The 14098-nt window shown below is 39.8% G+C and overlaps 1 protein-coding gene across 3 annotated transcripts in view; it reads right to left on the bottom strand.

The window, feature by feature from the left end:
* Positions 1-14098, bottom strand: part of OCA2 (OCA2 melanosomal transmembrane protein) — a 359156-nt gene that overhangs the window by 224364 nt on the left and 120694 nt on the right. For all 3 annotated transcript variants that reach the window (XM_070572284.1, XM_070572292.1, XM_070572298.1), the window contains one exon: positions 1368-1500. In XM_070572284.1, the coding sequence (XP_070428385.1) occupies positions 1368-1500 (133 nt within the window). The remainder of the gene's footprint in view (positions 1-1367; positions 1501-14098) is intronic.

Here is a 14098-nt window from a genome sequence, read left to right on the forward strand (position 1 = left end):
ATATCCACAAGGCACTCCAATTTTTTGTGCATTCAGTAGATAAATATGGCCTAAAATAGAAATTTCTGCTTATCATCCAATTTACCTGGCAGAAGCAAGTAACTAAATCTTACCAGGAACAAGCTTGTTTTATACAGATGACTATTGAGAAGGTATATAAGACAATGTTTTCCTAACTAGAACAAAAATAGTCAAATTCTGAAGACAAAAGTCACACGTGAAAGAAAGGCAAATCTTCCTTGTATAGATACCATCTGATTAGCAGAAGGGCTGGCAAGAACATGCTTAAATCCTCAGCTATTCATCTGGAAATGGGATTTGGTTATCCTACCAAAAATAAAGAAAACTTCAAGTCATGTACAACACAAGGACAGAGGAATAAGACAGGATGAGAGAGGTAAACATACAATCTGTAAGCTCTGTGAGGACACGTGTGAACCACGTCAGCTGAAACCAGAGAGGAAGAAATGCACTTTCATCACTGTGCTCCTGTCACCCAGATGCACTCTGTTACCCAGGCAACCTGCACAGAGTCCTGCACAAGGCCTGGCCAAGGAGAGGCTGGTTGTCTCCGAAATAATCTATTGCTTCTAATATGTCCTGGTCAGTAATATTCTCAATAAAACTTCTACTAAGATTTTTAAGTGGGGAAAATGCAAAACCAGAAGATGGCCACAATCCCTCTTCCTGCTAGAGGGTGGCCCACCGATACACTCTTTTTTTTTTTTTAAAGATTTTTATTTTTTTCCTTTTTCTCCCCAAAGCCCCCCGGTACATAGTTGTATATTCTTCACTGTGGGTCCTTCTAGTTGTGGCATGTGGGACGCTGCCTCAGCGTGGCTTGAGGAGCAGTGCCATGTCCGCGCCCAGGATTCAAACCAACGAAACACTGGGCTGCCTACAGCGGAGCACGTGAACTTAACCACTCAGCCACAGGGCCAGCCTCCGAATACACTCTTGACTAACATGGTATATTATCCCCTGTGCTGGATTATGTTGCCATTTTTGTAGTCGCATTTAATCTCAAACTACAACATAATAGAACACCACAGTCTATAAGCTATGCTATTTGTATTGTATACATGTGATGTTGTCAAGATGTCATGACATGCGAGCTGTATACAGCGGCCATTGCTTCCCACATTTCACTGTACAGAAAACTAAAGAGGCATGGCTCATGGATTTAAAGCATATTGTGTACCAGAAAGCAGACAGAGACATACTGAGTGGGCAGCATCCACTCACTGATACTTCCCTGATGTTCTACGTGTGATAAACCTCCTGCCTTTTTGTGGCAACTTCCCCAGAGGAAAAATAGTATTGTGGTAGTAACCTCTGAGGCCATATGAGAAGGTGCTTACACTCACCAACAATCTCACTGGGTTCCTTGTTATAAAGCTTTTTGTTCCAGTAAAGGAGTCTGAGGAGTGGAAAGGAGAACAGGAGAACGAAGCAAATACCAACGAACATGTGCGCTGTGAATCCTGCGAAGTCCAAGCCCTGGAGATAGGAAAGGAGACATGAAATGACAGATAAGCCTGTCCTCTGCACAGGTGTAGCCCCCACTCAGGGATCCCCCCACATCAGGAATCCAGAGAGGGCTAAGTGCTGAGCCCAAGCATGGGAGGCCAGCGTTAGCTCAAGGACCATGGAGTGCAGCACAAAGCTCACAGAAGAACAGGTGCTCTTCTCCAAAGTTCTAAAAACGTCTGAAGTTTGTTTCTTTCATGTCAAAAAACCAACTCTTACCTAAACTGACAAACAAACTTGGGAGGAAACAAAAACATGCCATCACATGTAATCCCAACCTTGGCTGGGTCTACCTTCACCAGTGGACTGACACATTCCCCCAAAATGAAAATAAAACAGAGGGAGCAAAACATAAAACGATGTTGCAATATTTGCCCATTTCAAGGTAAATTGGGTTTTTTAAATATTTCACACAAGCCCCTGCCATCAATTTGAAAGAGCATCCTCATGCTTGGAGAGCAAAGCCCTCTGCAGGGTGCCCAGTGGCCATCAGGATTGTGGCTGCCCAGAGTGTCCTGACTAGCCTCAAGTATCCCAGGCAGGAGCCCTCTCCTCCTCACTCTTCTGTTGCCTGTCTGCAGGGCTATTTGCCGTGGTCAGCTGCTGGGACATCTTTGTTGTTGGGTAAAATCCCCATTAGGTTTAATATGTCAGGAAATAAGTCAACAGCATCATTGGTTGGTTTTGTTCTTTCATTAACTTTGTGCTTATACCTTTAGTATGATAGATGAGGCTACTGTCTGCATGAAGCTGGCTGTGAGAAACAGCTTCTCACTGGTGAGAACTCCAAGGCTTTTTTGTAGTGTTCATGGACCCCTGGTGCCACTAAAGGACGTCAGAGGTCCAATGATCAAGCACAAGTGTGAGGGAAACCCCAGGGTATGAGGGACCACAGGGGTGAAGCAAGAGTGGTTTCACAGAACATGGTCAGTCTAGCTCTGCACTGGAGGCTGCAGGGGAGGCATTCACATTGCAGGTGGGAGGCTAGGTCCCATGGGATGTCAGAGAGGATCTCATGAGATGTGCCCAAGGAGGGAGTCAAGAAGATCACCTTCCAAAAGCCTGAGTTGGAAGGAGTGATTTCAACTATATTAATTGTTGTTTATTAAAATTAACTTATTTGGAGCGACATCAGCATCATGGCAGAGTAAGCTTTCCAGAGACACTCTCCCCTCCAACATACAACAAAAAGGAGCAACCACATTCCAATGGAAAATACCCTGAAAGCAGAAAAATCCTCAGAGAGTCACGGCAGCCACACGACAGAGGGCAGAGAGGCTGGAGTGCCCCTTGGAGAAGCTGGAACAGGGTAAGAGAGATCTTTGATCCCTCCCCAAAAGACTGCGGTCACTGCTGCAGGAGGCTCCAGGAGGGAAAGCAGTGGGGGAGGGGTCATGGGTCCGCAGGATCACTCAGGGCTCCCTAGGGCCCTTGCAGCCTATAGGGAAGCCCTTTAACGGGATGAAAGCTTTCACACAGGGGTGACTTCATCAAGCCAAGCCCCAGGAGACCCGATAGCAACAGCGGATCAGAAACCGGGGACTGCACACAGGAGAAAGCGCCCCTCCTCTGACCTGCACCACGCCATCTCGGCTGAAGGCAGAGGCTCAGAATATGTGGCTCGCGACCCCCACCCAGTGGCGATAGGCTGTAACTGCAAGCGAATAATATCACAATGGGAAAGACTCGTCCTTCCAGCATCAGGCAATTCATCAAATCTTCAGACCAGAGAGAAAACGACAAGCACCCAGAATTCAGCCCTGAGGACACAGAAATAAGTAAACTAAACAACAATGAATTCAAAATAGCTATCATCAAAAAACTCAATGAGGTAAAAGAGAATATAGAGAAACAATTCAACGAGTTTAGGAGCTACTTCACAAAAGGGATTGAAACTATAAAGAACCAATCAGAAATATTAGAGATGAAAGACACAACAGAAGAGATAAAAAAAAAATACGGATTCCCTGAATGTTCGTGAGGACAACACAGAAGAGTGAATCAGCATAACCAAAGATAGACATATTGAAATGCTTCCAGACAGAGGAGGAGAGAGAAATGAGACTAAAAGGAAATGAAGAAAGTGTCCAAGAAATATCCGACTCAATGAGGAAATGCAACATAAGAATTATAGGTATTCAAGTTGAAGAGACAGGGAATGAAGCAGAAAGTGTGGTCAAAGAAATAATAGAAGAGAACTTCCCAAATCTAGGGAATTAGAGGGAAATGTGTGTGGAGGAAACTTTCAGGTCTCCTAGATTTGTGAATGTAAAAAGACCTACTGCAAGGCATATAGTAGTAAAAATGGCAAAAATGAATGACAAATAAAGAATACTCAGGGCAGCAAGGCAGAAGAAAATAACCTACAAAGGAACCCCTATCAGACTTTCAGCAGATTTCTCTACAGAAATCTTACAGGCTAGGAGAGACTGGAGTGACATATTCAAAATTTTAAAAGATAAATATCTTCAGCCAAGAATACTCTATCCAGCAAAAATATCCTTCAGATATGAGGGAGAAATTAAATCTTTCCCAGACAAACAAGAGCTAAGGGACTTTGTAGCCACGAGATCACACCTACAAGAAATCCTCAAGAAGGCTCTCATACCTAAAAAAAAGAAAAAAAAGGAACAAAGGGGGTCACAAAACAGAGAATAAGTAGACAAATGATAGACAGAATCAGAATAGGATAGCAAATACTCAACTATAGCATTAGGCTAAAGGGAAGGAAAACACAAAAAAAACAAAGACAATCTTGTTACTTTAACCACAAACTCACAACAAAAGTTGAATAAGATATGAGAAAAACAACTTAGGAGGGGAGGAGGAAAGGGACTGAAACAGTTTAGACTGAGGAAATAAGAGGCCATCAGAAAATGGACTATGTTATGCACGAGATTCTGAAAACAAACTTCAGGGTGGCCACTAAACTAAAAAGCACAACAGAGACACAAATAAGAAATAAGGAAAAAACGAAGAAACACACCTTAAAAAACTGCATAATTCAATGGGTAGACCAAAACGCATGGGACAAGAAACAAAGGAAATGCAAGAAAACTGGAAAAGAGTCATATAATGACAGCATTGAGCCCTCATACATCAATAATCACCCTCAATGTAAACAGATTGAACTCTCCAATAGAAAGACACAGAAGGCAGGATGGATTAAAGAACAAGATCCAACAATTTGTTGCCTCCAGGAAACACATCTCAGCTCCAATGACAAATACAGGCTCAGAGTGAAGGGGTGGAAGACAATAATCCAAGCTAATGCCAAACAAAAGAAAGCAGCTGTCACAATACTTATATCAGACAAAGTAGACTTCAAGAAAAGGCAGGTAAAGAGAGACAAAGAGGGGCAGTATATAATGATCAAAGGGAGATTCCATCAAGAAGAAATAACCCTTATACATATCTATGCACCAAACACAGGAGCACCAAAGTTCATAAAGCAACTATTAACAAACCTAAAAGAAGATAACACAATAATAGAAGAAAATAGAATAGAAGAAAATAACACAATAATAGTAGGGGACCTCAACCACACTCACATCATTGGACAGATCATCCAGACAGAAAATCAACAAGAAAACAGTGGAATTAACTGAAAAGCTAAAACAGTTGGACTTAAGAGACCTATATAGAACACTCTATCCAAAAACAGCAGAATACACATTCTTCTCAAGTGCACATGGAATATTCTCAAGGATAGACCATAGGTTGGAAACAACAGAAGCCTCTACAAATTTAAAAAAATTGAAAAAATAAGCATCTTCTCCAATCATAATGCTATAAAGCTAGAAATTAATTACAATAAGAAAGTTGAGACAGGGACAAAGATGTGGAGACTAAACAATATGCTATTGAACAAGCCATGGATCATTGAAGAAATTAAAGAAGAAATCAAAAAATATCTGAAGACAAATGAAAATGATTACATGCCATACCAACTCATAGGGGATGCAGCAAAAGCCATATTAAGAGGGATATTCATCGTAATACAGGCACATCTCAACAAACAAGAAAATTCCCAAATAAGCAATCTCAAATTACACCTAAGTGAATTAGAAAATGAAGAACAAACAAAGCCCAAAGTGAGCAGAAGGAGAGAAACAATAAAAATCACAGCAGAAATAAATGCTACTGAAACAAAAAAGGCAGTAGAAAGGATCAATGAAACAAAGAGCTGGTTCTTTGAGAAGATAAATAAAATTGACAAACCCCTAGCCAGACTTACAAAGAACAAAGGAGAGAAGGGTCAAATAAACAAAATCAGAAAAGAAAGGGGAGAAATGACAACAGGCTCCACAGAAATACAATGGATTATAAGAGAATATTATGAAAAACTATATGCCAACAAAATGGATAACTTAGGGGAAATGGATAAATTCTTAGACTCTTACAACCTCCCAAAGCTGAGTCAAGAAGAAACAAATAATCTGAACAGACCAATCACAAGGAAAGAGATTGAAACAACCATCAAAAGCATCCCAAAGAATAAAACCCCAGGACCAGATGGCTTTCCTGGGGAATTCTACCAAACTTTCAGAGAGGATTTATTACCTATCCTTTTCAAGCTATTCCAAAAAATTAGGGAGGATGGAACACTACTTAACACATTCTACGAGGCCAACATCATTCTGATACCAAAGCCTGACAAGGACAGCACAAAAAAGGAGAACTACAGGCCAATATCGCTGATGAACATAGATGCAAAAATTCTCAACAAAATTTTGGCAACCCGAATTCAGCAATTCATCAAAAGGATCCTACATCATGATCAACTGGGATTCATACCAGGGACACAGGGATGGTTCAACATTCGCAAACCAATCAACATTGAGGAATAAAAACCATATGATCATCTCAATAGATGCATGGAAAGCATCTGACAAGATCCAACAGCCATTTATGATAAAAACTCTTAAAAAATGGGGACAGAGGAAATTACCTTAACATAGTAAAGGCCTTAAATTACAAACCCACAGCCAACATCATACTCAATGGGTAAAAACTGAGCACCATCCCCCTGAGGACAGGAATGAGACAAGGATGCCCACCATCACCACTCTTATTCAACATAGTACTAGAGGGTTTGGCCAGAGCAATTAGGCAAGAGAAAGGAATAAAAGGAATCCAAATAGGGAGTGAAGAAGTGAAACTCTCACTGTTTGCAGACGACATGATCTTATATATAGAAAACCCCAAAAAATCCATTGGAAAACTCACAGAAATAATTAAGAACTACAGTAAAGCTGCAGGGTACACAGTCAACTTACAAAAGTCAGTTGCTTTTCTATACTCCAATAACGAACTTACATAAAGAGAACTCAAAAATATAATTCCATTCGCAACTGCAACTAAAAAAATTAAGTACCTGGGAATAAATTTAACCAAAGAGGTGAAGGACTTAAACAAAGAAAACTATAAGACATTATGGAGAGAAATTGATAATGACTTAAAGAGATGGAAAGAGATTCCTTGCTCATGGATTGGAAGAATAAATATAGTTAAAATGTCCAGACTACCCAAAGCAATCTACAGATTCAGTGCAATCCCTATCAGAATCCTAATGACATTCTTCACGGAAATAGAGCAAAGAATACTAAAATTCATATGGGGCAATCAAAGACCCCAAATTGCTAAGGCAATCCTGAGAAAAAGGAACAAAGCTAGAGGTACCACAATCCCTGAATTCAAAATGTAGTACAAAGCTATAGTGATCAAAATGGCACGCTACTGGTAGAAGAACAGGCACAAAGATCAATGGAACAGAACTGAAACCCCAGAAATAAAACCACACATCTACGGTCAGCTAATCTTCCACAAAAGTGCCAAGAACATACAATGAAGAAAAGACAGTCTCTTCAATAAATGGTGTTGGGAAAACTGGACAGCCACATGCAGAAGAATGAAGGTAGACCACTATCTCACACCGTACACAAAAATAAACTCAAAATAGATCAAAGACTTGATGATATGTACTGAAACTTTAAAACTCCTGGAAGATAATATTGGTAGTACACTCTTTGACAGTGAACTAAAAAGGATCTTTTCAAATACCATGTCATGTCCACTCAGACAAGGGAAACAAAAGAAAAAATAAACAAGTGGGAATTCATCAAACTAAAGAGCTTCTGCAACGCAAAAGAAACTAGGATCAAAACAAAGAGACAACCCACCAACTGGGAGAAAATATTTGCAAATCATTTATCTGACCAGGGGTTAATCTCCATAATATATAAGGAACTCACACAAATGAACAATAAGAAAGCAAACAACCCTATCAGAAAGGGGGCAGAGGAGATGAACAGACATTTTTCCAAAGAAGATACACAGATGGCCAATAAACACATGAAAAGATGTTCAACATCACTAATCATCATGGAAATGCAAAGCAAAACTACCCTAAGATACCACCTTACACCTGTTAAAATAGCTATAATCACTAAGACTAAAAATACCAAATGTTGGAGAGGATGTGGAGAGAAGGGAACCCTCACACACTGCTGGTGGGAATGTAAACTGGTGCAGCCACTATGATAAACAGTGTGGAGATTCCTCAAAAAACTAAAAATAGAACTACCATACAACCCAGCTCTCCCACTACTGGGTATCTATCCAAACAATTTGAAATCAACAATCCAAACTAACACGTGCACCCCGACATCCATTGCAGCACTATTCACAAGAGCCAAGACATGGAAGCAACCCAAGTGCCCACTGACTGATAAAGAAGATGTGGTATATATATATACAATGGAAGACTACTCAGCCAGAAAAAAAGACAAATTCATCCCATTTGCAATAACATGGAAGGACCTAGAGGGAATTATGCTAAGCGAAATAAGCCAGTCTGAGAAAGACAAACACCAGATGATTTCACTCATATGTGGAATATAAACAAGTACTGGGACAAACAAAACAGTTCAGTGGTTACCAGGGGAAAGGGGGTGGGGGGGGGCGCTGGGGGTGAAGGGGAGCACTTACGTGGTGACAGTCAAGAAATAATGTACAAGTGAAATCTCACATTGATGTAAACTATTATGAACTCAATAAAAAAAATTAACTTATTTGTCCCCCTCACTTTACAGAAAAGATCTGAAACCACCTATAACATTGCTAAAGATACAACACAACTAGAAGCCACTATCAATAAGTTGTGTCAAAATTTAGGCTTGCCAGTGGACAATGATTGGAAATTCTTAATCTCCGGCAGTTATCTACACATCCAGTGAAAACAGCATCATGAACTACAGATGGAGCTATATGAGCTTATTCATATATAGATACCAAGGACATCTACAGAGAGGAGGGACTTATGGAATGTTTTTAATGGCCATGTTTTAATGGCCATATAAGAACTACTTTTCTGGTAGTTCTTTAATGAGGATATTACCTTGGACTTTGCGTTTATCTATAGAAACCATGCCCCAAATATCTGGTTCAAAAAAAAGTCCACAATACTTTTCGGGGCCCCTTAAAGTCTTTTAATTGCTTCTAAAATCAGAAACAAACAAAGATCTTTTGAGTCAAAGAAAATGACTTAAAATATAATACTAATGTTTTTCTCTTTATACTAACTCAGTCATGAAATATAATTAATATTTTTTAGAGCAAAGAGCCCATGAAGGCAGAGGAGCTTGTATCCTGAGTAATTCTGGGTTACTCTGGAACATAATCACTATAAAGTTTTGTCCCATTAGAAATTATGAGGCTATCAAAGAAAAAAGTGAGGAGTAGATTAAAGAAAGGAAAGGACTCACTGGGTCCTGGGAGTGACACACAGCAAAATAACACAGCAGTGAGTGGGAATATTTGGTTGCTACTAGAGTTGTAATGGGTGGATTTATCATGTAAGAACAATGCAGAATGGAAAACTTGAAGCAAAAATTTTAAGAAATTATACAGGCAGATGCAATGTACAGTGGGATGCAAATGTTTTCACTAAGAGTATTTGGTGCATGTATCTGGGCCTCCCTGCTGCTGTTACACTTCTCTATAATTTCCCAGGCTCCTCTCAATGTTTTCAGTAACAAAACACTCACTATTACACTTACATCAATACAGTGTGTAAATGCAGCCCTGTCCACAAGGTGCTGGTTTTATTTCACCCCACTAAGTCTTGTTCTGTACTGTTTGGGTTTTGGCTCCACTCAGCCACTTTCTTCTTAATTTCCCACAATGTCCTCATTTGATAGAGTAAGTGGTCAAATGTTGAGGCATATAAAACAACCAAGGAGAATCCCCCAGAATCAGATTAGAACATTCACAGATGCATAAACTACATATGTTTAAGGGTGATCAGGCTGAGGAATTCCTGGCCTACCAATATCATTTTTTAGGGACAAGGCTTTCAGGCTAGCTGTGACAAACCAAAACAGTCAAATGGGTTGTAGCAAGGTGGTTAAAGCCAAAATGGCTTCTTGAATTCTTCTGAGTGAAAAACTCAAAGAAATTCTGATTAAGAGGTTAACTGAATCTATTGAATGTTTTAGTAAATATCACAGTGTAATTGAAGGATAGAGTCATGTCTGGAGACCCAGCAAGAAGAGGACCCCAGCACTGCAGGAGTGGGTGTGATGACAGACAGAAGGGATGGGTGTGGGACATCCTTCATGTGAGGTACCAGTGAACATGTAGGAGAGGTTACGGCATATGCAGATCTGAGGGGATAAGAGTCTCTGGCAGAGACACGGAAGAGGGCAAACCCAAAATGCAGGAAACAGAACAGTCCATGGAGGGCACAAGCATCTCTAGAGAATGCTGATCCCAGAGGAAAAGGGTCAAAAAAGCATAACTTCAAGGCTTTGGGGTTATTGAAGAGGTGGATGGAAGCAGAAAATCCTGAAAGGAGACTAAGAGGTAGAACAAGAACCAGCAGGGAGTGACAGCATCAAAGTTGTCAGCTGCTGGAGTGGAGGAAGACAGGGGTGGAGGAGCAGTGGAAGAATGTCCTAGCATGCACAGCACACAGGGCATGGCGGGAAAGCTATGAGGAACGTCCCAGCATGCACAGTGCGTGGGGCCCTTGGGAAAGGCCTGAAGAATGTCCTAACACACACATCTTTGGGGTACAACGGGTAATGCCTTCCTCTGACCTGTGAGATGCCATTGAGAAGCACAGGGGACAGAGTTCCCCTTGAGACTTTCCAAATTTAAAAGACAGTTGAATGATTGAGTTCATCACTGGTGAGTCTCCCAGGAACAGGCATAAAGGAGCAACTGTAACCAGCAAAGGAGGACTATATCCCTATTAGCCTGCTGGGAGATGAAGAGATAATGTGTGGTTACACATGAGACCCTACAGCGCTGTAGACTTATGCCCACCCCAGGAAGGGTTGGGGTCAGGGGAGTAAGTGATTGTCCATGTAGTACACCCTGGAGGTCTTCCCCACCAACCTGTTCAGTACTGGTAGAAAGCTATCCCAAGAGACGTGGGAGGAGTGAGCAGGATGTGGAAATGGTAAGTCAGAAGAACTTTCCTCACAACTTCCTGTAACTTCTGCCTAATCCTCAGACAGAGAATGTGGAAGATTTTTCAGATGTGACTTCTTTACTGTTTCAAAGTCTAGTACTGGTGTTTTATTACTCATCTGAATTACACATTGAGTATTAACTTTCTTCCTGAATATTTTAAAAATTAATTTAAAAATTAATTTTTATTTTATAATCTGTTTTCTTCCTATTTCACTTCATTGATGAACAATTGCATAATGCAGAATAAATGTGTCCATCATGTAATGCAAATGTGTGGCTGTGCTGTCACTACTGATACTAAGGCTTTATAAACTAATCTCTGCTGAGGACATCATCCCTGGAACCATGAGTTTATTTGTGTCTCCATACAATTAAGTGTTCCCTCATCTCTGAACTACTATAAAATGAATTAAAACCACTCTTGGTTATCCACAGAAGGCCACTCATTAGATGTCTTTTCTGTGAAATAGTTTAACCCAAAAATTCATGGAAAGTCATTAAGTAGAAGACAGGGAATACCATCTTCAGTAAAACAAAGACAACTCTAAGGCCATGTCCCCAGAGGATGTCACTTTTGCACAAAGTTATGTGAGGAGCCTAGGGTGAGCCTCAGGGCAATCAGAAAGAGTGCTCACGTCCAGGGCGCTCTGTGTATTTTTGCAAAAACCTCACCTTTCTCCCTTACTGTCAGATTTAAACTCTGGATATTTACAACAGCATGTCAACATACCATAGAAAAATGTAGGAATAGTTTGACAGACTGCTGTTTCCCTTCAGCTTTCTATGTGGCTTAGTAGAGATGCAGGACCCAGGGCCTGTCTCGGGTCACATTCCACTGTTAAGTTCAGAGGATTCAGACCTAGGACTGGAAGGACAGGCTTAACTCAATCTGTGCCGAAGAAAAATATCATGCCTAGGAATTTACAATAATGCTAACGTGATGCCGGTCGGGGGCAACTAAGCTATTGCAACATTCAGCAAAATGTTGTCATAAAAAGAAGAGGAAAACAGAAATTGAAAGCCAAGTTCTAAAAACAGACTAATGAAATACAGTAGCCATACCCTCACATGAACTACTTCTGTACCTATTCTACCAAAACTTTTTTGCTCTTAGAAATCCCAAAGTTTTAGGTATTATTTTTATGTCTATGATCCACTTTTGAGTTAATTTTTGGATAAAGTGGGAGGTGTGGATTATAGTTCATTTTTCCTGCATATGAATATCCATTTGTCTGGAACATTTGTAGAAAAAACTACCCTTTCTCCACTGAATTGGCTTTGCACCTCTGTCAAAAATTATTTGTTGAGGTATATGGGAACCTATGCCAAGACAGTACCACACTGTCTTGGTTATAGTGGCTTTATAATAAGTCTTGGAATTAGGTAGCACTAGCCCTCCCAATTTATTATTTGCTTTAAGAATTGTTTTGGGGGATTCTGGATACTTTGGATTTCCACATAAATTTTAGAATCAGTTTACCAATTTCTTTATAAAAAAATAAACCAGCTATGGTTTTGATGGGGATTGCATGAATCGATAGATCAATTTGGGGAGAATTGATATCTTAACACTATTGGGTTTTCTGACCCATGAACAAAGTATGTATCTCTATTTATTTAGATTTTCCTTAATTACTCTCTACAATATTTTGTAGTTTTCAGTATACAGGTCTTGCATGTTTGGTCAGATTTACCCAAAAGTATTTCATATATTGATGCTATTGTAAGTGACATTTTTATTTCAATTTTCGATTGTTTATTGCTAGAATATACAAAAACATTAATCTTTGTACATTGATGTTATATCCATACTTGCCAAACTGACTTCGTATTTCTAGGAGTTTTTTTTTTTTTTTTGGTGAGTAAGATTGGCCCTGAGCTAACATCTGTTGCCAATCTTCCTCTTTTTGCTTGAGAAGATTGTCCGTGGGCTGACATCTGGGCCAATCTTTCTCTATTTCTTTGTATGTGGGATGCCGCTCCAGCATGCTCTGATGAGTGGTGTGCATGTCCACATCCAGGACTGAACCCATGAACCCAGGCTGCCAAAGTGGAGCAGGCGAATTCAATCACTACACCATCGGGCCAGTCCCTCTAGGAGCTTTTTTGTAGATCTTCAGATTTTCTACTTGGACAGTCACGTCATCTACAAATAAAGACTGGTTTAACTCTTCCTTTCTGATGTGTTTGCCTTTTCTCGCATTACTTTACCAGCTAGAGTCTCCAGTAAAATGTTGCATTGAAGTGGTGAGAGCAGACATCCTTGTCTTGTTTCTGATCTAAGGAAGAAAGCATTCAGTTTTCCACATTTAAGTAGGCTTTTCATATATGCTCTTTCTGAGGCTGGTGAAGTTCTCTTCTTTTCCTAGCTTACTGAGATATTTTATCAGTAATGGATGCTGGATTTGCCAAATTTTTATTCTGCATCCATTGAGATGATCATATGGATTTTCTCATTCAGTTTGTTAGTAAATTGCATTAATTGATTTTTCAAATAGTACACCAATCTTCCATTCCTAGGATAAATTCTACTTGGTTATGACATACTATTCATTTTACATATTGTTAACTTGGATTTGCTTACTTTTAAAAAATTACATTTACATCCATCTTCTCAAGAGATATTTGTCAATAGTTTTGTTGTACTGGGTTTGCCTGGTTTAGGTATCAGGGCCTCACAGAATGAGCTGTGAAATATTCTTTCCTCTTAAACTTACTCTAAAGCTTTGTGTAGAATTGGTAATATAGTATCATTTCTTCTTTAAATATCTGATAGAATTCACCAAAAAAGCCATCTTAGCCTAAGTTTTTTGTTTGTTTGTTTTGTTTTGTTTTCTTCTTTGTGGGAAGGTTTTTAACTACAGATTCAATTTCTTTAATAGATATGGGGCTGCTCAGGTTGTCTGCTTCTTCTTGAGTGAGGTTTGGTAGAGTGTGTCTTTCAAGGAAACTGTCCATTTTATCTAAGTTGTCAAATTTATTGGCATAGAGTGGTCCATAACAATCCCTACCAATGTCTTTAATGTCTATAAGCTCTGTAGTGATGTAACCTCTCTTACTCCTGATACTGGTCATTTGTGTCTTCTCT

Source organism: Equus przewalskii, chromosome 1, assembly GCF_037783145.1.
Source record: "Equus przewalskii isolate Varuska chromosome 1, EquPr2, whole genome shotgun sequence".
Lineage (NCBI taxonomy): Eukaryota > Metazoa > Chordata > Mammalia > Perissodactyla > Equidae > Equus > Equus przewalskii.